This window comes from Neofelis nebulosa, chromosome X, assembly GCF_028018385.1.
Source record: "Neofelis nebulosa isolate mNeoNeb1 chromosome X, mNeoNeb1.pri, whole genome shotgun sequence".
In the NCBI taxonomy this organism is placed as follows: Eukaryota; Metazoa; Chordata; class Mammalia; order Carnivora; family Felidae; genus Neofelis; species Neofelis nebulosa.
In genome coordinates, this window is record NC_080800.1 from 15,743,237 (window position 1) to 15,769,288 (window position 26,052).

The 26,052-nt window shown below is 43.3% G+C and overlaps 1 protein-coding gene across 5 annotated transcripts in view; it reads right to left on the bottom strand.

Moving 5' to 3' along the window:
* The window catches only part of MAP3K15 (mitogen-activated protein kinase kinase kinase 15), a 124,319-nt gene that overhangs the window by 78,816 nt on the left and 19,451 nt on the right, over positions 1–26,052 (bottom strand). For all 5 annotated transcript variants that reach the window (XM_058714329.1, XM_058714332.1, XM_058714328.1 and 2 more), the window contains exons 2-5: positions 23,394–23,533; positions 20,779–20,802; positions 3,615–3,808; positions 416–584 (exon numbers count right to left, since the gene is read on the bottom strand). In XM_058714329.1, coding sequence (XP_058570312.1) covers positions 416–584; positions 3,615–3,808; positions 20,779–20,802; positions 23,394–23,533 — 527 coding nt within the window. The remainder of the gene's footprint in view (positions 1–415; positions 585–3,614; positions 3,809–20,778; positions 20,803–23,393; positions 23,534–26,052) is intronic.

The window sequence follows — 26,052 nt, forward strand, 5'->3', positions numbered from 1 at the left end:
TGTGACCCTTGGACTTAACTTCTCTCTGCCTTATATTTCCTCATTGGTAAAATGGAGATAATCAAACTATACATCCCGTAAACTTGTGAAGAGAATCAAATTAATGAGTGTTTGCCAAGAGCTCGAAACAGTGCCTAGCATAAAGTGCATCTAAACTGTGAAATTCTAAGTTCCTTTTATTAAGCAGTACTGTGTAGGAGATTCTGCTGGAGTGGCCATCTGATCCCACAAAACCTCCAATGTTACGACCACAACAGATATGCTAGGTGACCTATGACCTAGCCATATACCTACTTAGTCTATAAAATAGATACCTAACCATACACCTGGTGTAAGAGTACTTCATATGAGGAATTAATTCCTTATGCCCAAGAAGAACCCCCTATGTGCTAGCCTCCATTAAAGGTACTCATACCTGGATGTCTCGGTAGGATAGCAGTAAATTAATGATGATGTCTGGGGTCAGAACCTCGGTGTTGTCCATGCGGAGCTTGATCCGAGCCAGCTCCTTCGCCAGTTCATCACCCTGGTATTTCTCTCGGGCTCTCCGGATGTCGTTTAACAAGGCTTCTTTGTAATAAGCACTGGAGAGGGAAATACGAAAACCCCCAGTCGCGTCTACATGCATCTGGGACTCCGCTTCCTTCAGCAGCTCAAACTAGGTTCTCGTAGCCACGACTCAGGTTAACACACGGGGGCCTCTCCCAGACCTAAGCCTCCCTGCACCAGCAGAGAGAGGAGACCCGTCCTACTTGCTAGTCCCGTTCTGTAGCAACTAACCACTTGACATCAACATAGAAATTCAGTTCATTATGACCTTGAAAATATTTTCAAAGTTGACCCCCAGCTGTATTTGGATGATGCATAGGACTTGCTACTGAGCCCTCCCCCGAGATTTTCAAACACAAAGAGAGCAAGAGGTTACCTTACTTGAATCATTATTTCCCCCACTATTAACGCATTATCACAGAGCCAAATATAACCCAAAACCATGCAACACGGTACATTGAGAATGTCATTCAAATCAATCTATCGGGTACCGCCCACCTACTAATCCCAGAGCTTTTTCCAGTTGGCCAAGAGCCGGAAACTGGATGTGCCCACGAGCAATCCAAGAAGCTGTGCCTGGAAGCTTATGAACAACCTCTGCCCTTCACTCCCCTGGTCGTTTTCAACTGCCAGAATGCTCTTCTGATGTAAAACTAATCTTCCTTCGCGGTGGGATCTAGTCAATAATAGAGATGTATGAAAACATCTAAAGCACTTCAAATCCACACTGGAATCCCTTACCACAGCCTCTCAAAGAACCAATGCTAGTACCTGGGACTTGGTTTAGAACCTTTAAAAATGATCCAATTTGATGTACAGAAGGCCAACTTACAATGGCCATAGATTTAAATCGGTTGCCTACTTTCCAAGCAATGTTTTCATGGAGACTGGGCAATGCCAAGCAGTAATATACTCTCATCCCATTAGGTAGCTGGGAGGATTTCACCACAGAGAAAAACTAGGCCATTCATTAAAGAAAGGAGCAGGCTCAATTTAACAGTCTTGAGAGAAAGAGATACAATACATAAGAATAAGAATATTACTTATTTTTATTATAAAACTATGCCAAATAAATGTGAATAGAGTACACAGCCTAGTCCAATGCTTGTAACAGGACCTCGATTAACATTTCAAGAATAAAGTGATGCCCCAGAGAAAATTAGTGCATTGTTTTTTTCTCTCTTATTTGTCTATTGCTTATCATCCTAATGAGCAAATTAGCAGATTCTACCAGTGTTTAAAATTCTGTCATTAATCTAATGAGTCATTAAGTTGGGTGACAGCCACTGTCCATTTGGTGGACCATAAAGGCATCAATAATATTAAAGTGTTATTAGTTTAGCCTTACAAATACAAAGTTATACTTGAGTTTAGTCTTGTTTTCAAGGCTAATTCTGAAAAATAGTCTCAATAAACTAAGAAACCTCAGAAAAGCCATACCTTGTAAGTAAATAAACAAAACACTGAACTGAGTATGGCTTGGGGACACCATCTACATAATTCACATGCAGCCATTTCTGCCCGTGGTAATGAGGGAAGATGCTGCTAATCGATGTGAACCTGGCAATGGCTTCAAACCGCTTCTCAGCACAAGGCCAAGGCAGCCGTCACCAATCCATCGGAGTTGACACCTGAGCTAAAGACGTATCTGCCACCCCTCTTGTACAGGTTTTATACCAGAAGCACCATTTACCCTCTCACCAACCAACCAAGGGGTGGAAGTGGCCAACAGGTATTTCAAGTCCCCTGAAATGATACTAATCAAGAGGCATTTTCCTACTGATACATACACACGCTTAATGAGAAACAAACTCGGGTCGACTTCTTACGAGACCCTGCTCGTCGGGCAGACGCAAACCAGCCTATTTCCTCATCAGACCTAAACACACGGTATTTGAGGAGCTTTCTCTCTAAACGTCACTAAAATGTTCACTGAGCAGCAAGGGGTGATCGAGTCAGGCTCTGCAGGAATGTGCCACAAAGGGGCCCCATTTGCTGTCTGCGCTGGCATTTGGTCACACAGATCTGGGTTTCCAGTCTCACTGTCCCATTAAAGTGGACACAAGGAACTCTGCGTCCAAATAAGAGATGATAGGATAGAAGAAGAGAACAGAACATGAGCAAGCATGTACCTCACGCCACTGCCACAACAGTCGCATGTCACAGTTTGGGGAGCTGCCACCTGAGCCACAGCAGGACATGTGGTCCTTTCCATTTCAATGTAAGTCAATTCTGCCAGGGCTTTGGATTTTCATTTGTTTTGCAAGGACAAATCCTTCTTGTGACCGAACTTACAGGAGTAAATCCTTTAAACTGGCTGCAAGCAAAATCACTAGATGCTTTGGTTTAGTGGATAATTTGTGGCCTCCCACTTCTGGAGTGAGAACATGCTAAGGCGTGGTTCCCTGAGCACGGACGCTCAGACAGGTGAGCTGCCATTTGCAAGGCTGCAAAGCGCAGAATCGTCTGAGCCAGGATTCAAACCCAAACCTGCTCACCTCTGAATGAGTATTCCATAACTTCTCCGACATAAGCCTACAAAGAACACATCCCAAGACATCCTGACATCAGGATGGCTGTGGCTTGACTCAACAGATCTGACTTTATAGCACAAGAATTTATGACCTGAATGACCTTGCTGAGCCATTTTAACAACCCCAACAACTGCATGGGGTAGGGGGGAGTGAAATCATGTTCAGAAATGATCTTAAAATAAGGAATCTTAGGGTTGAAAGAGCAAGAAAAAACCAGTGACTTAACTTCCTTATTTTCTAGATGAGAAAATGGCTACAGAGACTTATCAAAGTCACATGGGGAGTTGGCGACAGATACAGGCTCGACCCTCACCTCCCAACTCCGGTTCTACTCTCCTTTGGCTACACCCCAGTGGCCCAACTTAGTGAGGTAGCAAGAAGAATAAAGGCTTCCAGAAGAACTTAGAGAGGGTTAGCTAGGGTTCCCCATTCTCTGGGCATTATGATCTCCTAAGGGTCTATTGCCTCCATGAACGTGAAGGGCAATGTTTGGCAAAGCTCCCAGGGTTGAGGACGGTGAATGGGCATTACCATGAGGTCACGTGGATGTCCTTGAGGAGGCTGATAAACCTGTCCACCAGGGGCACGCACAGCGGGCCCAGGATGGTGTCCCAGCTGGGCTGCATGTATTCCGAGGCACGCTTCTGGGCATCACTCTCGCAGCAGAAATAATCAGCACATGGTGTCACGACATACGGGATGAAATAATAATTTCCACCGGATGCCTGGAAAAAAGAAACAAAACACGTTTCACAAAGTAACTGATGCAGAAGCAAAGCCGTGGATTCAGGCAGGTGGAACCTGGTAGGGCAGGGAAGGAGAAAGTACCTGAGAATGATTAACTGTGTGTGCAAAAGGACGATGCATCTATCAGGCACAAAACTGGAAACCACTCAATTCCACAAGCTTCAACACGAAAATTTGGTTTCAGAGGCTGGACTGATCTGTGGACGGCTCTGAACTTCACTGGCAGAGCTTTTAGGGTTTCAAGTCTTGGACACTACATCATTTCACTACGGGCCCCCCAAATCAGAGTGAGCTTGGGACCCACTGATGACCAAGAACCGCAGTGTAAAGGCAGATACTCTTTTTTTCAGCATAGATGCAAAAGCCCCATTACTTGATAATTCAACCACAGCTGAACTATTCTAGACTTTGAGTAAAAATTGTTTTGCAGGAAGCAGGTATCAATAACTATGACTAGTCTTAGAGCTATTTTGGAAAAGGATGTTAAAAAGTTTTATATTGTCCAATACTACTCGGGTAAAACGGGAGCTTTTTTTCTAAGAAATAATTACAATTTGACTATGAATCATGATCCATTGTAAAGCATAAACACTACCTCTGAAAAGCATTAGATGATGCTCAATTTTTTAGCACATTTGAGACTAAAATACATTCTTACACGACCTTCTTCTGTCAGTCAATCTTTTGTCTACACGGTCATAAAAAGCAACTAGCTTGGGGCACCTGAATGGCTCAGTCGGTTAAGCGTCTGACTTTCGCTCAGGTCAATGATCTCACGGTTCATGAGTTCAAACCAAACATCAGGCCCTGTGCTGACAGCTCAGAGCCTGGACCCTGCTTCAGATTCTGTCTGTCTGCCTGTCTGTCTCTCTCTCTCTCTCTCTCTCTCTCTCTCTGCCCCTTCACCATTCACACTCCCTCTCTCAAAAATAAAAACATAAATAAATTTAAAATTAAAAAAAAGCAACTAGCTTAAAATTCCAAACTTCCTAATTCCTATCTCTTCACTTAGTTTTAAAGAATGTATATGATGCCAGAAATAATTCATCTGATTTTTCCTCCTTAATTTTTAAAACTGGACTAATAGAATTTTTCAAACATTTTAGAATAATACACACATAACCTTGGGAAGCACACTTTCTCCAAGAACAGGAAACCAAATAAGCAATATAGCTTCTTCTAAATGAGAAAGAAATTCATTAAATACAGGAAAAAAATGGTCAGAACACTACCATCTCAGATCAAACAGAAGCTGTGGGAAAACCTACCACATTGGGGAACTGATTTCAAATACCTACATGACTCATATTTTTAAGTCTTCCTTTTGAGTAAGATTTGCTTACACAAGAACAGGTGGATTTCTTATTTCCACCTGAACTCAAACTCTAACTCCTTGTCCTGAGACTCTCTCTCTCCTTCGTACCTTGTAGAGGGCATCTCTAAGTCCTACTCAGTCATGTTTCTAGGCCCTGAATTATTTTGTTAAGAAAAAGTTACTAGCGCTGCTTCGTTCAAACACATCTTAGACTGGGTCAGCGAACCTGTTCTGTCAAAGGCCAGACGGTAAGGGTTTTTGATTCTGTGGGCCAGTTTCTGCTGCGGCTCCTCACCTCTGTGGCATGAAAGCAACTGTAGACGGCATAGAAACGAACATAACTATGTCCCAATAAAACTGTATTTGTGGGCACAAATCTGAATTTCGTATTCTCACGTGTCCTGGAATACTCCTCACCTTGTGACATCTTCCAAACACTTAAAAACGGAAAAACCCTTCTTAGCTGACAGGCGACGCAAAAGCAGGTAGCAGGCCAGCCACGTTTTACGTTAAGCTCCTTGATATCCCATTATTCCTGAAAATAAGATTTTCTGAGAATGCTTACCCTGCTGCAGAACAACAGCTGAAGACTGTCCCTGTGGGCACCAGATAGTGGGGTTCAACCACTCAAAATGCAGATACCAGTGCGTTATAAACAGAGATGGCAAGAATCCAGGGTTGTGGGTGGTAACTGGGGAACAGGGAGAAGACTGCCAGCTACTTCCCAGCAATCATTGGGAAGTGCCTGCACCAGGAGAACAAAGACCCCAGTTAAGATCTTCAAATTCTCAGAGAGAGATTGGTATTGACCAGCAAAGTCAGGATGTGGTGGGTTAGACTCTGATTTCTCCCTCATCTCTAACGAAATGCCATGTTGTTGAGGTAAGCTAAAAGCCATTTATTCAGTCAGAAGCGTAAACTGGTTCTTCCACAAAGTAGCTGAGTTTATGGTAAAAAGCCTTCCGATTTCAGACAGAGGGAGAAGAGGGCTATGTGGATCAGTGAGGTCTAGAAGGTAAAATATCTGTGAGGAAGCAGAGTTGGGTTCCCCCCCCCCCAAAGAGCTAGACGGGAAGGGGGCAGGGGGCGGTGAGAACCTTCTCAGATTATCTCCTCAGAAAAACAGCCCTAGCTGATAAAAAATTTAAAAAAAAATCTTAAGTCTTTATGAATTGTGTGAAGAGCATATACCAACGGAGAGACATTTATTCAAGAAAATCAACTAATCTTGGTAAGAACAGCGAGACTCTAGCATTTGAGCTATGACCCGCTTCTCCCCTGTCCTCCAGCCCAGTGTGACAGAAATGCTGCCCTGAGTGGGTACAGCCAAGTAGACGGGGCTCCCTCTCACCCCACAACCTCTACTCTGACAGTTTCTCCTTGGGAAGGCCAGGCCGCCAGCATTCTCATCCACCCTGGCCCTGTGCTGGAGAAGCTCTATCCTGGGCAACTGCAAGAAAGAGGACCAGGGCAGGGGGAGGAGCCTGCCTCTCTCAGAACGCTCCCCTGCTTTAGCGTGGGGTACCGAGCAAGGGTGGCAGCCCCTGATCTTCTTGGCTTGGCCTATTTCACCAAGAAAACTGGGCTCTGATCGTCTTCGTCCCAGATCACATAGAACAAAGGTTCCACGTCAGGAAAGGCAAGCTGGGAAGATGAGGCGCTGCCATCCTTGCTCGGTTACCCGCCTGGAAAGCAGGGGAGCGTTCTGAGAGAGGCAGGCCGCTACCCCCCACCGCCCAGCTCTGGAGCAGTGGGGCACAGGCTCTGCCTAGGACTAGAGGCGTGCTGTAGGAAGGGAGAGGCCCGCAGCAACCCAGAAGTGGACTGCCAGGATGCAGAACACAGCATGGGCAAGTGCAAACTTACGAGCACTATCAAAAACAACAGAGATTTTTATGGCAGGAAATTAAGAGGAAGTTGGTAGTTCCAGGACAGCAATAGGTGAAAGGCAGACCAGCTAGTTTAACACAGACAAACAGGGAAGAGAGAGCTAAGAAGAACCTTCATAAGGTCAGAGTAAACCTTGGAGACAGGCCTTAACCACCCCCGCAAAGGTACCCAACTTTAATTATATCAGACTATGGAACACTGGTGTCTTGGGCCTCATCAAAAACACAGTAATCAGAGTATTACTCGGCAATCAAAAGAATGAAATCTTGCCATTTGCAACTACATGGATGGAACTAGAGGGTGTTATGCAAAGCGAAACTACCAGTCAGAGAAAGACAAATATCATATGACTTCACTCATATGAGGACTTTAAGATAAGAAAACAGATGAACGTAAGGGAAGGGAAGCAAAAAGAATATAAAAAGGAGGAGGGGGACAGAACATAAGAGACAAATACAGAGAACAAACTGAGGGTTGCTGGCGGGGTTGTGGGTGGGGGGGATGGGCTAAATGGGTAAGGGGCATTAAGGAAGACACTTGTTGGGATGAGCACTGGGTATTACACATAGGGAATCAATCACTGGCATCTACTCCTGAAATCACTATAGCAAGCACTATATGCTAACTTGGATGTAAATTAAAAGTTAAAAAAAAAAACACAGTAGTCAGCTAATAATTAAGGTGTATTCTCAATACAAGAAGAACTTAAGGAAATCAGGGAGAGATGTAGTCAAGGAGAGCCCAGGTATAATCACAGTCACCCCTGGCTGGGGGTGGCAAGGTCAGAGTAGCTGTGTACATGACCAAGGCTGTACCCTCCAAAGAGTCACACCGCAGGCCGCACGTTGTGGAGCAGAGACTTCGCTGAACTAGTCTATTCAAGTCACTAAACAAACAAACCAACCGACAAACAACAAAAATAAGCACCAGAGACAGCCGGAAAGAAATGAGTATCCAGAGTTGCTATAATGCATTATCTGAAATATCCAGTTTTCAACAAAAAAGAAACAAAACATGCCAACAAACAGGACAGTGTGATCCATACACAGGAAACACAGCCGGCAATAGTAGCTGCCTTTGCAAAGGCCCAGATACTGGATTTAGGAGACAAAGACTTGAAAGCAGATATTATAAAGGTATTCTAAGAACTAAAGAAACCAAGCTGAAAAGAATGAAAGAAAGGTATGATGACAATGTCTCATCTAATAGAAGATGTCAGTGAAGAGACAGAAATTACGAACAAACAAAAACAAAAAACAAACCAGCAAATGGAATTTCTGGAGTTCAAAAGTACAAGGACCAAAATTAAAAATTCACTGAAGGGGCCCAACAGGAAATCTGAGGGCAAGAAAGAATCAGCAAACTTGCAGACAGATCAACAGATGATGCCGTCTGAGGAATAGAGAGAAAAAAGAATGAAATCAACAGAGCCTCACAAAAATGTGGGACATCACCCAGTGAACCAACATACATGGCACATTGCAGGGGTCCTGGAAAGAGAGCAGAGAAAGGAGCAGAAAAATATCCAAAGAAATAATTTCTGAAAACTTCATAGATGTGATTAAATGAATCGTTCAATTTCATATCCAAGAAATTGAATGAACTTCACGGTGGATACTCAGAGATCCATACCCAGATATATCACGGCTAACATTTTCAAAGACAAAAAGAAAATCTTGAAAGGTAAGAGGATCTTGTCACGCACACGAAACTCCGCTGAAATCAACATCTGACTTTCCACTGGAAATAAGAAAGCCATAAGGCAGGAGGAGGACATATTCAAAGGGGTGAAAGAAAAAGTAAGTCAGCCAGCACCTTCTATCTAGCAAAACTAGATTTTCAGAATCAAGGGAAAGTGAAGATATTTTCAGATCAACAACAACTGAGATAATCTGTTCCTAGAAGAACCACCTTACAAAAACTACTAAAGGAAGTTCTTCAGGCTGAAAGTGAGTGACACCAGACACTAATTCTAATTCACTTGGTAAAAACAGAGCATGCCAGGAAAGGTAAACAGTTAATGATAACAGATGATATGACTGGGGGCGCCTGGGAGGCTCAGTTGGTTAAGCGCCTGACTCTTGGTTTCAGCTCAGGTCATGATCTCACAGTTCGTGGGATTGAGCCCCGTGTCCAGCTCTGCGCTGACACTGAGGAGCCTGCTTGGGATTCTCTGTCTCTCTCTGGTCCCCCACCAAAAGAAATAAATAAACTTTAAAAGAAGACTTCCTTTGCCATGCTAAGGTGAGGTGTTTGGAATTTATTTTAAAAAAAGATGATATGATTGACAATTTCTTCTTTCTTAACTAATTTAAGAGACAATCACATTGGCACACCTGGGAGGCTCAGTCAGTTGAGTGTCCAACTCTTGGTTTCAGCTCAGGTCATGATCTCACGGTCATGCAATACAGCCCGGCATCGGGCTCCGTGTTGAGCACAGAGCCTGCTTGGGATTCGCACTCTCCACCCCGCCCCCCGCCCCTGTCTCCCACTCACTCTAACAATAAAAAGACAACTGCATAATATGACATATATAATCATCTAATCTGTATGTAACATACAGAAACGGGATTTATTTGACAGTAACAGTGTAAAAGATGCAGGTGGAAATAACACAAGGTACACAGGCATGAGGAAATTGCACCATGTGTTAACTGGAATCCACAGAAACCAACAAAAAGTTACCAGAAATGGTCAACAAAAAGGTTAATGTAACTCTATAAATATATACATTTCTTTGTTTCCTTCTCTCAGCTTATTTAAAAAACATTATACAGAATAATAATTATCACAAAAATATTTACCAACTTTACAACTACATAACCCGGAGTATCCATAACAGACCTGTAACTGAAGGTGCCAGAATCCCACTTATTTGGATACAAGTATGACAGGTCTTAACGCCATTTCTAAAACAAACACTTCGCTGAAATCTTATTCATAGTCTTTCTTCAGCAAGCCCATTGCTCCCAAATAGCACAAAAGTAAACTCTGTCCCCATCCTACTCAAGTCCTCAATAATGAGGTGTGAAAAAAAAAATAGGACCTCGGCAAATAAACGCTACGTGCTGTTCCAGGTTATGGCTCAAGTGGGCAGAGCAAGAGAGGCGCAGGCTCATCAAGACCTGCCCACAGCCAGACGGGATCTGATCCTTTGGGCAAACGTTCAGCCACAGAGGAAAATGAGGAGAAAGAGAGGGGATACATGACGTCTGACAACTGAGCAAGCTGACTGAACAGGACTGCGCAGACAACGGGAATCTGGAGCCTTGGCAAAGTAAAAATACTCCCTTTGAGAAAATCTCTCGTGAAGTGTATAAAAGTTGAAGAAATTTTACAGAAAGCAATTGGGACTAATGGCTACATTTACAAAAGCGATTCATAAACTTCCAAGTGAAAGCACGGGCTTTTGAGTGCAGTACTTTTGTTCTAAGGAAGAAGAATAGGCTCAAACATCTTCAAATGATGGAGCACATTCAGACTTTTGTTGGTGGGGAGAGCAGAAATTAAAAAGAAAAACACTGATTAGCATAACACATGTCCAATAGCAAACCAAGCTTGTATATTTGTAATTGTTACATTTATAAATGGAAACATCTCAAGAATCCAGCTTAGTAAAACACATTCAACAAAGGCAGCTTAGTTTCCTACAATAAAGGGGCATTAGAACCAGTATGCTAGGCACATTAACATGTAAACCCTTCCAAAAACTCTTCAAATACCTCCCAAAGGAAGATTCTCATATAGTAAGTGGGGTCAGAGAGCAGAGTAAAAGCCACTGGCCTCAGACACCGTGACATTTGGAAGTGGAGGAATCTGTCCTCTGAAAGTTTCTAGTCCCTACGTTAGCAGTGGAGATTTCTAGAACTACTGCCATGTACGGATTCATCACCATGAACAGACTGTCCTGTACCATCACTAGGTTAAAGAACAGGTGCTTTTAAAAAAGCTCTCACTATGAAAGTTTGATTATATAGTCTCAAATGCCATACTTTCTTCCTTTACCAGTCACCAATTTTATTTTTTAAGTTTTAATTTTAATTCCAGGTAGTTAAATACAGTGTTATATTAGTTTCAGGTGTACAATATAGTGATTCAACACTTCCGTACTCGAATGTCGTTTTTAGTGCCTCCCTAATATTCCACATGGTAAATATTTACCGTGTACTTAACCATTCTACTGTTTAACTTCGTTCTGAAAATTTTCTTACTGTACACAGAGATGAACACTTTTGCATCTTCACACTGTTGTCTTTTCCCAAGAATGAAATGACTAGAGGAAGTTTAAGGTTCTTGGTATGTGCTGCTGTCAAAGAGGACGGAGCAGAGGCATTTCCTTTTCATCATCTCAGCAGAGCTGGGTAGTGGGATGGATTCCCCCCAACATTTGCTAAGTCAGGTGAGAAAGAATTACCTTATTAATACTGAAATAGGAAGTATCATAGCATCTCTGCTCAAGCATAGCAAGATGGTGGAGAACTGGGATGGCCAAGGATTGAATCCCAGCTCCATTCCATACTAGATGAATGACCCCGGACAATGTACTTCTCTGTCCCAATCTGAGTGTTCTCATCTTTAAAATGGAGACAATCGTACTGTCAACTTCATTAGGTGGCAGGGGCCTAAATATGGTCATGGCACATAGTGGGCATACAGTAAATATCAGCTGTGTTCAACAGTTCTAGACCAGCCCAGGAGTTGTGAACCTGGAGTCTATTAATCCTTGGGAGTCTATGAACTTGAATGAGAAGAAAATTACATCTTTGTCACCATTTACCTTTAAATGAATTGTAAAGCTGCCTTCAGTTAGGAACAGAGGTAACACATCTTAGTTTTCGCAGGACCCGGGACTTTGTCACTAATAGAAATCACAGAATTTTTCCTATCACGTTACACTTCCTGCAGAGATCTCAAAATAACCTTTATACCCATTATCAGTCCAAACTTATGATACTTTTGAGACCTGCTGTTTGATCTTATTGAGACATTAATAAAGAAGCACACAGATTATAATATGCAACTTTAAAAAATATTTTAGTAGCTAGGTTTCAGTATAATTTGCCTCCTTTATAATCCTTTGTATTTACTTAAGCATTTTAAGGTATGTTCTGAGAAGGCGTCCATAGGTTCCTCCAGATTGACAACGGGGTCCCAAGGCCCTCCAAAACCTAAGAGCATCTGCTCCGGACTCCCCAGCAGATGTTTCACATAGAACATCCTACCTGCAGCCCTAAAACACAAGTGTTTCTCCAGTGGGCTTCACATGCGAAGACATTTATGGGTAACAGCGCGATTCCCACCCACAAACAGCGGTCTGGATTCTCTAGGACAGCTCAGGAGAGCAGAGGATGCTGTGTTCTTCACCTCACGGTCTAAGGGTTTCAATAATGGCCACCAACCAAGGACACTCAGGACTTTCCCCTCAGCTGGCTCCTATGTAGTAGCTACTCTATGCAAGAAGGCCAAGGGTTCAAGGCCACCAGGACAAAAACCCAAGGGAAGGGGCCTCACTACACCAGCACTTATTTCTATTTATGGCTAGCAGCAGGTGGCAAAATTGGTCATTAACAGCACAAGTTTTATCAATTAATTCTTTGGAGCAAATAAATGTGTAAAATCTCGTCCCAACAGACTTCCTAATGAGACTTCCAAGCTCAATGTCCTAAAGAACATTTTTTTATCACAATACAAATGTTTAATCAGTCAATAAATGACCCAGTCAGGAGGGGGGGGGGGGAATCTAAGGCAGATGGAAGGTGGTTTAACACTATCCAAGGTAAAAATGATTTCTGAGCACTCAGGGAAGAAGGCCTATCTTGAATGCTGGCAGAACGTAGTTACTTTGGAGCCTGAATCTTGTAACGCAAAAGGGTTGCAAATCCTTCGTGAAAACGAAAACTAGAAAAGCATGCAAAAGTGTTCCCAAGAAGATTTACAGAGCAGATGAACAAATACGGGACAGTAATTTTTCAAAAGTTATTTAACATGAGCATGCATTAAAAAGTCCATTTATTAAGAAAGAGAATCCAAGTCAGGGGCTGCTCAAAAAAAAAAAAAAAAAATGAGGGGCACCTGGGTGGCTCAGTCGGTTAAGCGGCTTACTTCGGCTCAGGTCACGATCTCGCGGTCCATGAGTTCGAGCCCCGCGTCGGGCTCTGTGCTGACAGCTCAGAGCCTGGAGCCTGTTTCGGATTCTGTGTCTCCCTCTCTCTGACCCTCCCCAGTTCATACTCTGTCTCTCCCTGTCTCAAAAATAAATAAACGTTATAAAAAAATTTTTTAAAAAATGATCACAAGGTGTTAAGCCTAATAGATACAATTCTTTGTCTAGTCAGTTACAGGAGAATTTTCAAAATCCCACACATGCACATCAGGGGAATGCAGGTGTTTTTGTTGTTGTTGTTGAAGATCGATGCAAACAGCATTCCGTATTGCTACTTTTCTCTATTTGGTCAGGATAAGAACTAATAATACACAGAAGCCCAATAACAATTTCAACTGAATCATCAGGCTGCTGTGACACTTAAAAGGTAACTGAAGATCTCACTGCTGGAAACAGGCCATGCAGTGTCAAGTGAACTACTGCAATTGCTCATCTGCTTTGTTCATAAAATCCTAGAATTATTTCAGATCTGGCAGGAATGTCAGTAACCACCTGATTGGTCATCTCATTTTATACAGGAGGAAACCGAGACCCAGAAAGGTTAACCGACTGGCCCACAGAGGACCACAGAGCCAGACGACCTCAGGTCCTTCCCCTTCCTCCTCAGGATTCTTGTCAGTAACTGCCATTGTGGCTTAATTTTGAAATACCCTTAATAAAGCAAGCCATGTTGCACAAAATACCCATCACAAACAGAATGGTAAATGAACTGTATGGTATATGAATTGTATCACAATTTAAAACAAATAAATGGGTATCTTCAGACACCAAAGACTTATTCAGTTGGTAGGCAGAATTAGGTATTGCTTTGGTTCTAACACTGGCCCTGTGAAATGGGACATCACTCCTGTGACATTCGAGAGGAACAGACAAAAGCTTTGTGGTTTGCACTTCCAGAATACTTCAATTTGAAAGAGATCACAAGACCACAAGCACATAGGGAAAAAACAAAAGGCATCAAGACTAGAGAAAAGAGAATTTAAGAATTTAAGATTAGGTAGAAATACCAGGGGCGCCTGGGTGTCTCAGTTGGTTAAGCGTCTGACCAGCTCAGGTCATAATCTTGCAGTTCATTAGTTCGAGTCCCTCTTCGGCCTCCACATTGAAAGTGTGGAGCCTGCATAGGATATTCTCTCTCTCTCTCTCTCTCTCTCTCTCTCTCTCTGCCCCTTCCCCCACTTTCATTCTCTCTCTCAAAATAACTAAAAAAAAAAAAAAGATAAGGTAGAAATACTAAAAAATAGCTATACAAGAGACAAATATTCAAAGGACACAGGTTTTCACATAAATCATATTCTATGTGCAAAATAAAATTCTGCCTCTCCATTTACTAGGAGACATACCCTTCTTGTTGGAAATTGGTTCTTCACTAATAAAAGTGGTAAAAATTCTGATCTGAACTCGGAAAACCCAGAGGATATCTAAAGGAGAAAGGAAATTTGATTGTCCTTTTACCAAAGTGTGCCTAAGCAATCTATATCAACTTTGATAATTTTGGATCCCAAGTCATGGCAAACTGAAAAGTGAGGAATGCAAGAGGGAAAGACCAAGAGAATTCTGTTACGCTGAACTTGAGTACTAAATTTGCTTGTAAGCCAAGAAAAAGACTTCCAATATTGTAGAAAATGTACCCAATATTGCCAATGTCTGTTTCTCAAAGAATTTCCAATTTACTGGGATTATAGAGATAACTATTTCAATGGGAACAATGAGTTTCTCTTAAATTTCATTGGCTTTGCAGAAAAAAAAAAAAACAAAAAACACCTAGTCCCGAGGTCAAGAACCAGATTAGTCTTTTAATAAGGTGCTTTTTAATAACATGATCCTAGCTTAGAAATTTAACTTTCATTTTTAAAAACCAACTGTGAACTCTGTCTTTAGGACATGACAAATGAAAATACGGTCTAGTACACTTTTAACAATTCCTTCTATAAGTACTGAGTGGAATATCTCATCCTCTCCTGGTAATTTTCCTAGGGGGACAGGGCAGGTTTATGGCCTCGTGTTTCCTTCTGGCGAGGCTATGATATGTATAGCTTCCAGGTAATTACCCACAATTCAATGGAAGAAAATGATTTCTGTGCCTCTCAGCCTTAGAGATACAATCCTTCATCGTGGGGCATACAGGATTTGCAAATTTCTCCAATAAAATGATTATAATGTGGTGAACACTCAGGCACACAGACACCACCCCCGACCATCAAGGTAGGATGTGTGGCCCCTGCTGTTAGCTCCTGCCATCCCAAACTGCCTCGGCGCGGACAGTACCTCACCCAAGGTCACACACCTTCCAGGGAGGGCTGGATGCAGGCATGTAAAGGCCTGGCCATCTCGCCCCGACTCAGAAAGGCCGTTCCAGCTCTAGAGCCCCCCACGGGATCAGCCAAGGCTATCGCTGAGCCTGCCTTCCAGCTTCATCTCTCTCTGCCTGGTCCTGCTTCCTTCCCTCCACTTCCTCAGCCTTGACCCCAAGGGCACGCCTGAATAAATCTCCTGCACACTCAATTCAGTCTCAGAGTCCACTTCCAGGGGGAAATCAACCTGCAAAATATACCATGGCTTTGAAGGTATGATTATTTTTTGCAAAGGAAAATTAAAACAGTTCAAGAATACCTGCGGACTATGTACATGAGTAAAAAACTACCAGGAAGTTCCAAGGTTTAATAGATAAAGTAGTCTCTCGGGGTTGGCTAGCATTTCCACTTTTGTTCCCATAAAGGCTCAACCTTGATCTTTCATCACATCAACAGGTTTTCTGAAGTGGTAAAACGCTGAAAATGGCTCTCTTTGGTATCTGTGAAGCAGGAGGAAACAGCTTAAGGATGAAAATAATAGAGAAAAGTAATTTTTCTGGAACTTGGATCAAAAGCTGAATTACATAGAGGGATGGGCGAAAAAGGGGAAGGGGAGTAAGAGTACGTTTACTATGATGAGCACCGGGCAATGAACAGAACTGCGGCATCACTATATTGTACACCTGAAACTAATATACACAACCCTGTTAACTACACTGAAATTAAAATCACAGTTCATTTAAAAAACCGGAATTATGAGGCACCTGGGTGGCTCCATCGGTTAAGTGTCCAACTTCAGCTCAGGTAAAGATCTCAGGGTTTGTGAGTTTGAGCCCCACGTTGGGCTCTGTGCTGATAGCACAGAGCCTTCTTGGGATTCTCCCTTTCTCTTTCCCTCTCTCTTTCCCTCTCTCTCTTTCTCTCTCTCTCTCTCTGCCCCTCTCCCACTTGTGCCCACTCTCTCAAACAAACTTAAAAAAAAAACAGTATTTTTAACTCAAATACTGAAATAAAATGTGCTGAGCGTTGAAGATTTTTGTAAAAAGTATTTTAATATATATATTTTAATATTTACTTAGTTTTTGAGAGAGCATGCATGCGCACCCATGAGCAGGGCAGGGGCAGGGAGCCAGGAGGACAGAGGATCGAAAGCACGCTCCCTGCTGATCTTAGGATCGTGAGTTCAAGCCCTAGGATGGGTGTAGAGCTTACTTAAAATAAATAAACTTTAAAAAAATATCCATCCTGAAAAGGAAATTAAGAAAATGATTTTAGGGGCACCTGGGTGGCTAAGTTGGCTAAGTGTCCGACTTCGGCTCAGGTCATGCTGGTAGGTTCGAGCCCCGTATCGGGCTCTGTGCTGCCAGGTCAGAGCCTGGAGCCTGCTTCGGATTCTGTGCCTCCCTCTCTCTCTCTGCCCCTCCCCTGCTCATACTCTGGGGCTCTGTCTCTTGCTCTCAAAAATAAATAAACATTTGAAAACAAAACCTGGAATATGAGAACATGAGCATGGTCTAAAAAAGAGCTGAGTACAAAAGGTGATAATGTGTTTCCAAAGAGAAGACGAGCCCAGAATGGCTGCAGACGTGGCCCAGCCTGAAGCCTAGAAATTGGCTTCCTATCCTCCACATCACTGCAAAACAAATGTTCCTAGAAATGGAAGCAAGTGTGCCTACCTGTGACGGTTAATTCTGTGTCACCTCAACTGGCCTGGGGTACCGAGATTAAACATTAGGGCCGGGGGTGGTTATGACGGTGTTTCCGGGTGAGATTAGCAGCTGCGTCAGTGGACTCTGCCACAGTGGGTGGGCATCATCCAATCCACTGGGGCTTGAACAGAAGCTGAGAAAAAGAGGCATCTGCCCCTCTTGCTCCCTTGCTGCTTGAGATGGGACAGTCATCTCTGATCTTGGGGTTAAAATTTACACCACTGGCTCCCCTAATTCTAAGGCCTCACGACTTGGGACTTAATTATACCAACGGCTTTCCTGGGTGTCCAGCTTGCGGATGGCAGATGGCGGGAATGCTCAGCCCCCATAACTATGCGAGGTGATGGCTCATAGTAAAGAACTCCCTCTCCCTGTGTCTCCTATTGGTTCTGTTTGTCTGGAGAGCCCTAAGACACCAGCCCTCTACTAAATGAAGTCGAGTTCAATACACCACTAGGCACAATCCTAGAAATATAGGATGATTCTGTGAAGGCAGAGATCTCAAAGGCTCTAGGTTTCCATCTCTTCACAAATCACTTCAAGCGTTCAGTGGCACGGAGTGTGGCATTTAATCTGTACACCTGCCTCACAGGACTTCCTGATTTACTGCCTAGGACTATGTTGTACCCTTTTTTTTTTTTAATTTTTTTTTTTTAAATTTTTTTTCAATGTTTTTTATTTATTTTTGGGACAGAGAGACACAGAGCATGAACAGGGGAGGGGCAGAGAGAGAGGGAGACACAGAATTGGAAACAGGCTCCAGGCTCCGAGCTGTCAGCACAGAGCCCGACGCGGGGCTCGAACTCACAGACGCGAGATCGTGACCTGGCTGAAGTCGGCCACTCAACCGACTGCGCCACCCAGGCGCCCCCCCTTTTTTTTTTTTAAAGCTGTCCAATTATTACAGACCCCAAATTTCATCAGATTCTTTCCCAAAACCTCTGGAGTCAGACAAGCCAGACCTCTGGTTCTAAGCAGCATTAACTCAATCCATATTGAGGGGACAAGCGAGTAAACCCTCCTTAAAAGTCATCTGATTTACCGTGACATTCTTTTTCAATGTTTAATCACTATTAGCTATGAGATGACCATTCTGCTGATCCCAACCTTTTTTTTTTTTTAATGTTTATTTATTTATTTTGTGTGTGAGAGAGAGAGAGCGCATGCACATGAGTGTGGTAGGTGCAGAGAGAGCGAGAGAGAGATAGAGAGAGAATCCCAAGCAGACTCCATGCTGTCAGCACAGAGTCAGACGTGGGGATCAATCCCACAAACCTGAGATCATGACCTGAGCCGAAATCAAGAATTAGACGCTCAACTGACTGAGCCGCCCAGGCGCCCCGCAACCTTTTTTGAGTTTGCCCTACACTTCCCTGCCACCCAGAGTAGAAGTAGTAACTGTCTCCCTACTTTCCAGAAATGGAAAACATTTGAAAATGACCATGAACAATACTTCTCAAGGTTTGTTTCCCTTCAACCTTTCCTCTTGGTGTTATCTTCCACTCTTCCAGCTACCTCTGGTCCTTTATTTTGTTTTCCTGAATGCTCTAAATTTTCACAGCCCATGAAGCATGACAACCAGTACTGAGCACTGAATTCTAAAGTAATAGCAAATGTAGCAGAGAGATTAGTTGCCAAATCGTCTAGAGTAAGTTGATTACAAACAAACAGATGCATGCGTATATATACATACATATATATACACATATATATGTGTGTCTGTATACACACACACACACACACACACACAAGGAGAATGGTGCCATGGTATAATCAGAATTACCAAGAATGTGAAGGGGTTCCTGGGTGTTCAGAGGAGAGAGCATGCACCAGAAAGGAGGGTATTCAGTGGAATGGTAACAGAGTGACACTAAGTCTCTTCAAGAACAAGAATATTTCTGGGCTCCAAAACACCCTGTAGTCAGGATGGAAAAAGTTTTCTTCCTTGCACTTTGCCTTAATGTGATTCCTGTCTTGAGGAATAACTGTTGCTGACACATTCCTTGCATTAAATCCAAGTTACGTCTTTTCACTTGTGCAACAAATACGGAACCACAGACTCTGAGAATTTTAAGTTATCTATGAATCAAGCGAAAGAGTTCAACCTTCTCATTCTCCTGATGAGGACACTGAGGATGGGGGCGGGGATGACTGCCCAAAGTGACTTAGAGACGAGGCTGGGGCTACAACCCGTCCCTGGCAGCCTCAGGCTCAGGCTCCTTTTACTGGATCCCCCCTATCTCCATGACGGAGGTAATTTAAGAAATCAAGATCTAGAAAGTACAAGGAAGAGCCCCATTAAGTGGAGAGCAGCAGTATGTAAATGGGACAAAATGAAGTGACAGGTCTTCCCATTTCTTTTCCCAAGAACTCAAACCCACCCTGATGCCTTAATTTTATAGGTCAGCTTATGAAATCCAAGCTCCAGTGGTAACTGCATAACCTGCACCGCTTGTTTGGTTTCTAGAACTTCATTATCTGGCTTGGAGGAGGAGACTCAAGGCTTCCAACACAGAGAAGGAGCTCTGCCTGGGTTCTGGAGAAGTCTAAACCCCACAGCTGCAGGGTAGGGCCTTCTGTGGAGGGGGGAATGTCATGCAAAGTTCCTGTTCCCCTATAGAGGGCACCCCTGGGGGAGCTCTACCTCCTTGGCCCTTTATCCTTCTCCCTTCAGGAATTTCAACTGGTATAGAAAATAAGACAGGAGGCCCTTCCTTTCTCGAAGGACCAGTGTAAGCAGGCTGAGGGCAAAGGAAAGAAATGAGGGACACGTCCTCTGTCTTGGTCACGACTGGTCAGACCACAGTGCTACAGGTCTAGGAAGATGAGTGCTTCGAGGCTCATTCAAGGCACAGGGTAACCTTGGCACAATTTCCAAGAACATGAACTTATCTGAATGTCTTTAAAGTGGGGATTTCATTATACGATTCAAACCAACGTGGTGTTATCACTATGTCACTGCAGGAACTCTGGGCTAGGCCCCGTATTACCTCAAGTATACGTTCATGTTTCTCTGTTGTTAGGGAAACTTTGGTGGGAAATATGGGAGGTAATGGCTCCAATAAAAAGAATCTTGCTGGTGTCCAAGAGACCAACCCAGATCAGAAGGAGATAGCCAGATGGTTCCAGCCTCAAAGTCCTGGTACACAATGAAGAGTAATAAGTCCGTTTTCCTGACCTTACCTTCTGCCCTTCACCCCAGATGGGAGTGGGGCCTAACCTAGCAGGCAGCTCGAAGGACAGGGGGTTCTAGCCATCCCCCTGAGAAACACACCAACAGGCATAATTAGAAATCACTTTGCAGGGCACCTGGGTGGCTCAGCCAGTTAAGTGTCTGACTTCAGCTTAGGTCATGATCTCATGGTTTGTGAGTTCGAGCCCCACATTGGGCTCTGTGCTGACGGTGGGGAGCCTGCCTGGGATTCTCTCTCTCCCTCTCTCCCTGCCCCTCCCCCACTCACGCTCTATCTCAAAGTAAATAAAACTTAAAAAAAAAAATCACCCTGCTATCTGTGGGATTTTCAAGCAAGCATCTTCTACATTTACCAGGTTAAAAATCTGAAAATATAATACTTACTGTGTTTTTCTGAGTTACCATATCCTGAAAAGAAAAAAATAAGATGAATACAGCTTTTTTAAAAAAAACCCATTAATTTCCATAAGCACTACAAGCACTTTGCCCCCCATCATCCAGCACCCACCCTAGAGCAAGACCTATCATTTGAAACCTCCCCCACTTTCCCTGAGCAAAAAGCTTCAAATAGGGTGAGCTTCAGAGAATTGTAAAATTTATATTCTAAGGAAAACAGATCATAATTGGCTAGCTTTTAGAATGATTGAGGAACATTTACAGTTATGAAAATGCCCCATAGCAGCGGCAATGCTTTTGTCCAAACACTGTGAGATTCAGGTCTAGGGCTCTGAGCGCCCTGCACCTCACCTGTCCAGTGAACCACGGCGGTGACTGCAAGGAATGCCCAGGAAGTGCCGCGGGGTCCTCAGGTCTACAGTCGCTTCTTGCCTCAATCAGTGCTGCCCCCACCCCCGCCCCCCCGTCAGCCTTTCTACAGAAGGGGTGTTGCTGGTAGGGTTTCTGACACATCACTGTAATTGTCTAGGAACCTTCAGATTCAGCGATAGCAATTTTAGTCAGTTAACTTAGCATAATGGTTGTGCAGCCCTTGACCGTATCATTTATGCGCTGTCGGCCAACATGTGCTGCAAAAAGAAAACATAATTAAACAGCTGCCCCATAAAATGGGTTTTCTCTATTCTGAGATTTCAGTTTTCTGTTGACAAGTGCAGACCGCCTCTTCCAGTGTCAGATATAACAGACTACCCATATCCATTTTAGGAAGTATTTTTCCATATTATTAAAAATTAACACTTACCTAGGTTATGAGACTTTCCAGAGGAGTCCACTAAGGCATCGTTGAGAAAAATAATGAATTGCATTGGAAAAAATACTTTGATTTCATGTTCCTCATCAAAATGTAGCGTAATAATCTATCCTTTCATATTTTCTATTTCTAAGTACTTCCAAGCACAACTTCCTTAGTGAAAACCGGTAAAAGAAAATCAGTATCTAAATATCTAAAGTAATATTTTACAGTGGCTTATAGTCTTTTTTTTTTTTTTTTTTTTTAAATTTTTTTTTTAACGTTTATTTATTTTTGAGACAGAGAGAGACACAGCATGAACGGGGGAGGGGCAGAGAGAGAGGGAGACACAGAATCGGAAGCAAGCTCCAGGCTCTGAGCCATCAGCCCAGAGCCCGACGCGGGGCTCGAACTCGCGGACCGCGAGATCGTGACCTGAGCTGAAGTCGGACGCTCAACCGACTGAGCCACCCAGGCGCCCCTACAGTGGCTTATAGTCTTTTGAGAAACTATTTTACAATGTAAAGTACAATAATGACCAGTTTCTTCTTTTAATGTCCTATGAATGATGTCTTAACACACAGTACTGTGCTCCAGTTACAGAGTACACATCTACGTAGAGTGTATGTGATACTGAACACATATAGGTTTCACACCTGAAGCAGGCTGTATTTCTACCAGGAAATAATCCCAATTATTACAGAACCTAGAAAAATCTGCTTAATATTAAACCCCAAGAAACACAAAAATGTTCATCCTTGCCATCACAAAATTGTGCTATTTATAGGCTACATGAAAGCTAACTTTAAGCCGCTAGTTCTCACCCATGACTGTACTTCAGAGAGGTTAAAAACAAACCCCCCAGAGACTGTGATGTAATTGGTCTGGGGCGTGACCTGGGGACTGGGATATTTACAAGTTGTCCAAGTAATTCTAAAGTGCAGTGAAGGTTGAGCAATACTGCTGTTAACAAACTAGTCTTTTATTCCTGAAATGATTTAATACAGACCAGGTTTTCCTAACTAGTATTAAGATATTCAACAATATTAACATTAGCTGAGTTTTGCAGTAGCTCACCCTAGACCTTCACATTTTACAAACAGGAGGATTTCTGAAGTTTTTACTTCACTTCCAGTATAGGTAACATACAGTGTCCTATTAGTTTCTGGTGTACAAGGCAGTGATTCAACACTTACGCGGGACCTCCTACTCCATTGCCATCTGGCCCTCTGTTCCAAATATGATCATTTGTAACAAGTACTATTATCCAAAAAGCACTTGTTTCATAGTTCCAAGAATACATTTTTTAAAATCTCAGTAATTACTGAGTTGGGCACAAACAGACAAGTTTTCAGTGTTCCTCTGCTTTGGATGGTGGGGGGCGGGGGTAACGGATTAAATACTGATTATATCTATGCTAGAACTTTCTGCCCGCTATGGTAATGGCTATGTGCAGTCTTATTATTGAAGTTGAGAAACTATTTTTTTAATGTGAAGGTTTGCATCACATTGCCCATTAAAGGACTCAGAGCTGTGTGTTGGCTTCCGTGGAAACTGTTTTTGCCTCCACTTCCCTAATGAGTCTGGAAACGATCAAGATGCCTACAAATGCCTCTCTGTAGTACATACGCTCACACAGTGATCAGGAAGTTGTCTGTGTGAGCGAAAACCTGTAGTAGAAAGGAAGGAATTGCACAAGCAAATCTTTCTTGTTTTTCTCCAACCTCCTGTACTACACGTGCATTTCATTTGACCATATAATACCGTTTTCCCAAAACAAAGTATTCACAAGAAGATGAACAACATCCTTTACCTTCAATGAAAGAGCAGTGTCAGCATCGGTGTCGTGGTAAAGGATCACATTATTGGCCATGTCAAAGCTTTCTCGGACCCCGAGATGGTAAAAGAGCGAAGGCTGTCTGGAGACATCACTCATGTCCACCACGGCGACATCTGTGATGAACATGGAAAGGACACGATGTGGGAGAGAGAGGTGATCTGTGTCCTTCATCCACTTCCTGTTGGTCACCAATGGGGAACTACCACAATTTGCACTTGTAGCAACAGTCTTTTAGGCAAAGCAGAAAGTGAGGAATGATTGGATTGACATTACCCCATGAACAGTGGGAGAAAAGCAACAACAAGATAAGCCTATTCCTTCATCAAAGGACTTGGGAATGTAGCCTCACATAAAGATTACTGATGGATTTAGTTTTAGTGTTATTAGGAAACAGGCCATCTCCACAGAATATATTTAGCTTATATACAAATTATAAAGTACAGTATAATGAAATGTAAAACCATACTCCTGCCGTGCCAACCCAAGACAGAGCATTATCTATACTGTGACTCTCATGTGTCTCTTCCCAGTCACTTTTCTCCCTCCTGCACAGAGTTACACCTCTGTCCTGATCTCTGGATTTCTCGGTTCCCTGCATGTATATGTGTATATGAAAAAATATATATGTACACTTATGAGTATATGCACATGTATACTATATACGTGCATGTGCAAGCTTATATGGGATTATGTATGCATGTATATATACATATTATATATGCATGTGTATGCATATTATGACGTATGAACTCCTAAACAGTATACTGTTTAGTTTTGCTGGTTTGTGAACCTTATGTACATAGTAGCACACCATATATATTCTTGGACTTGCCATTGGTTGGCGATGCCACCAATCTGCACGCCCAGCTCTGGCAGATGCATTTTCACTTCAGCAGAGCATCCCACTATATGAGGACTAGATGGAAATTTCTTTATCCATCCAAAATGCACTTTTTTTTCTTTTTCCTATTTCAAACCGCTATAACGAACATTCCTCTTCATTCACATGTCCACCATCAACTTGACAATGTAGCTGAAACACCCCTGGAGTTGTGTCCTACAGAGACCTGTTCTGAACAGTGAAGCAACCTATCACATCAATAAGGAATGTGTTTCAATGTGCCCACTAGTACTGGATACCATCTCAAAACTTGTCATTTTGGAAAGTATAAAAGCTCCAAGTTTGATTGGACCTTCCTCATCCACATGCAGAGATTTTGCAAAGAACGTCCTGCTGTGACTCACAGAGATCAGCGAAAATCCCAAGGATGCAGAGCAGAGGTGACGTGAATGGGAGCAACAATGAGAAGGTAGGCGGAAGCCACATGGGCACCGGGCACCGTTGTGCCTCTGAGCAGGAGGCAGTGGGACACCGGAGGGCAAGTGTCCACAAGCCAGGCACTGTGCTGAGTACAAGGGACAGAAGTGTGAACAAGGCCTAATCCCTTTCCTCAAAAAAATGTGTAATACAACAACAGTGACAGGAAGGAAGTGGTGGTGACAATCACCCAGAGGATGGCTAAAGTGAGGGTCACTGTGACAGAGCCCCCTCCCCCCCCCCAGGAGGGTACTCAACCACACTGGGGCAGAGGGCAATCAGGGAAGGCCTGCAAGAAGCGAGGTCGTCTGGGATCCAAGGGTCCAGAAGGGTCAGGAAAATTGGATGGAAGGATGAGGATGAGGTGATGGAAAGAGTGTTGCAGCAAGAGAAGAAAACCAGTGCAAAGGGCCAGGTAAGATGGGCCATTAGGTGTTCAGGCTACTGCAAATAATTTCCTAAGAAGATGAACCTGGAGGGGTTAATAGGTGCCAGGCGATTAAGGGGGCTGCAGGCCACGTGAGGAGGGCTGCACTCTACCTTAGGGCAATGAGAAACCTAAGGCAGGGTGACATTGTGGTTTTTACTCTTGTTGAAGAAGTGCATGAAGGACGCCAAAGATGGCCGACGGGGCTAAAGCAGACTCTGGTCTCTGGCTTCGAGACCCCTCCTCCGGGCTCTTCTTCCTTTGTTTGCTGTGTGCACGAGAACCCCCAAAGAAATGGAAGCTGATGACTATAAATTACCCTCCCCACTTGCACTCGGAGCTCAGATCTTTGGAGAAACAGTCTCCTCTGAGCCCGCCGGCGTTAAACCAATCTCCGATCCACCAAGATCTTCGAGTGCCGCCTGGTTTTCCCGCCAGCGTTCCAGCCTGGTTCCGTAACACTTTTTATCATGGAAAATTACAAATATATATAAAAGCAGACAGAATAGTATAACGAAACCCCCACACCCGCTTCACCTCCCTCAACAATTACCAGCTCACAGCCAGCCCTGTCGCATCTCTCCCGCCACCCCCTTCCACATTATTCTGAAGTAAATCCCAGACATCACCCTAGCATTTCATTCCCAAATATTTCACTATGTGTTGCTAAAAGAGGAGAATGCAGAGGAAAAAAATCACTGTGGCATCAATGCCTCACCTCAAAGTTTTTAAAAAATAATCACGAGGGGTTTTACACGGGAGCCTATCCTATCCAAATTCACCCTTTGGAGGTTGTTGTTCAAGAAAGGACAAACATATACGCTGAAGACACACGACCCAGCCTGATTATTTTATCTCAGAAGGGTACCTGCTCCCAGAGACATTTG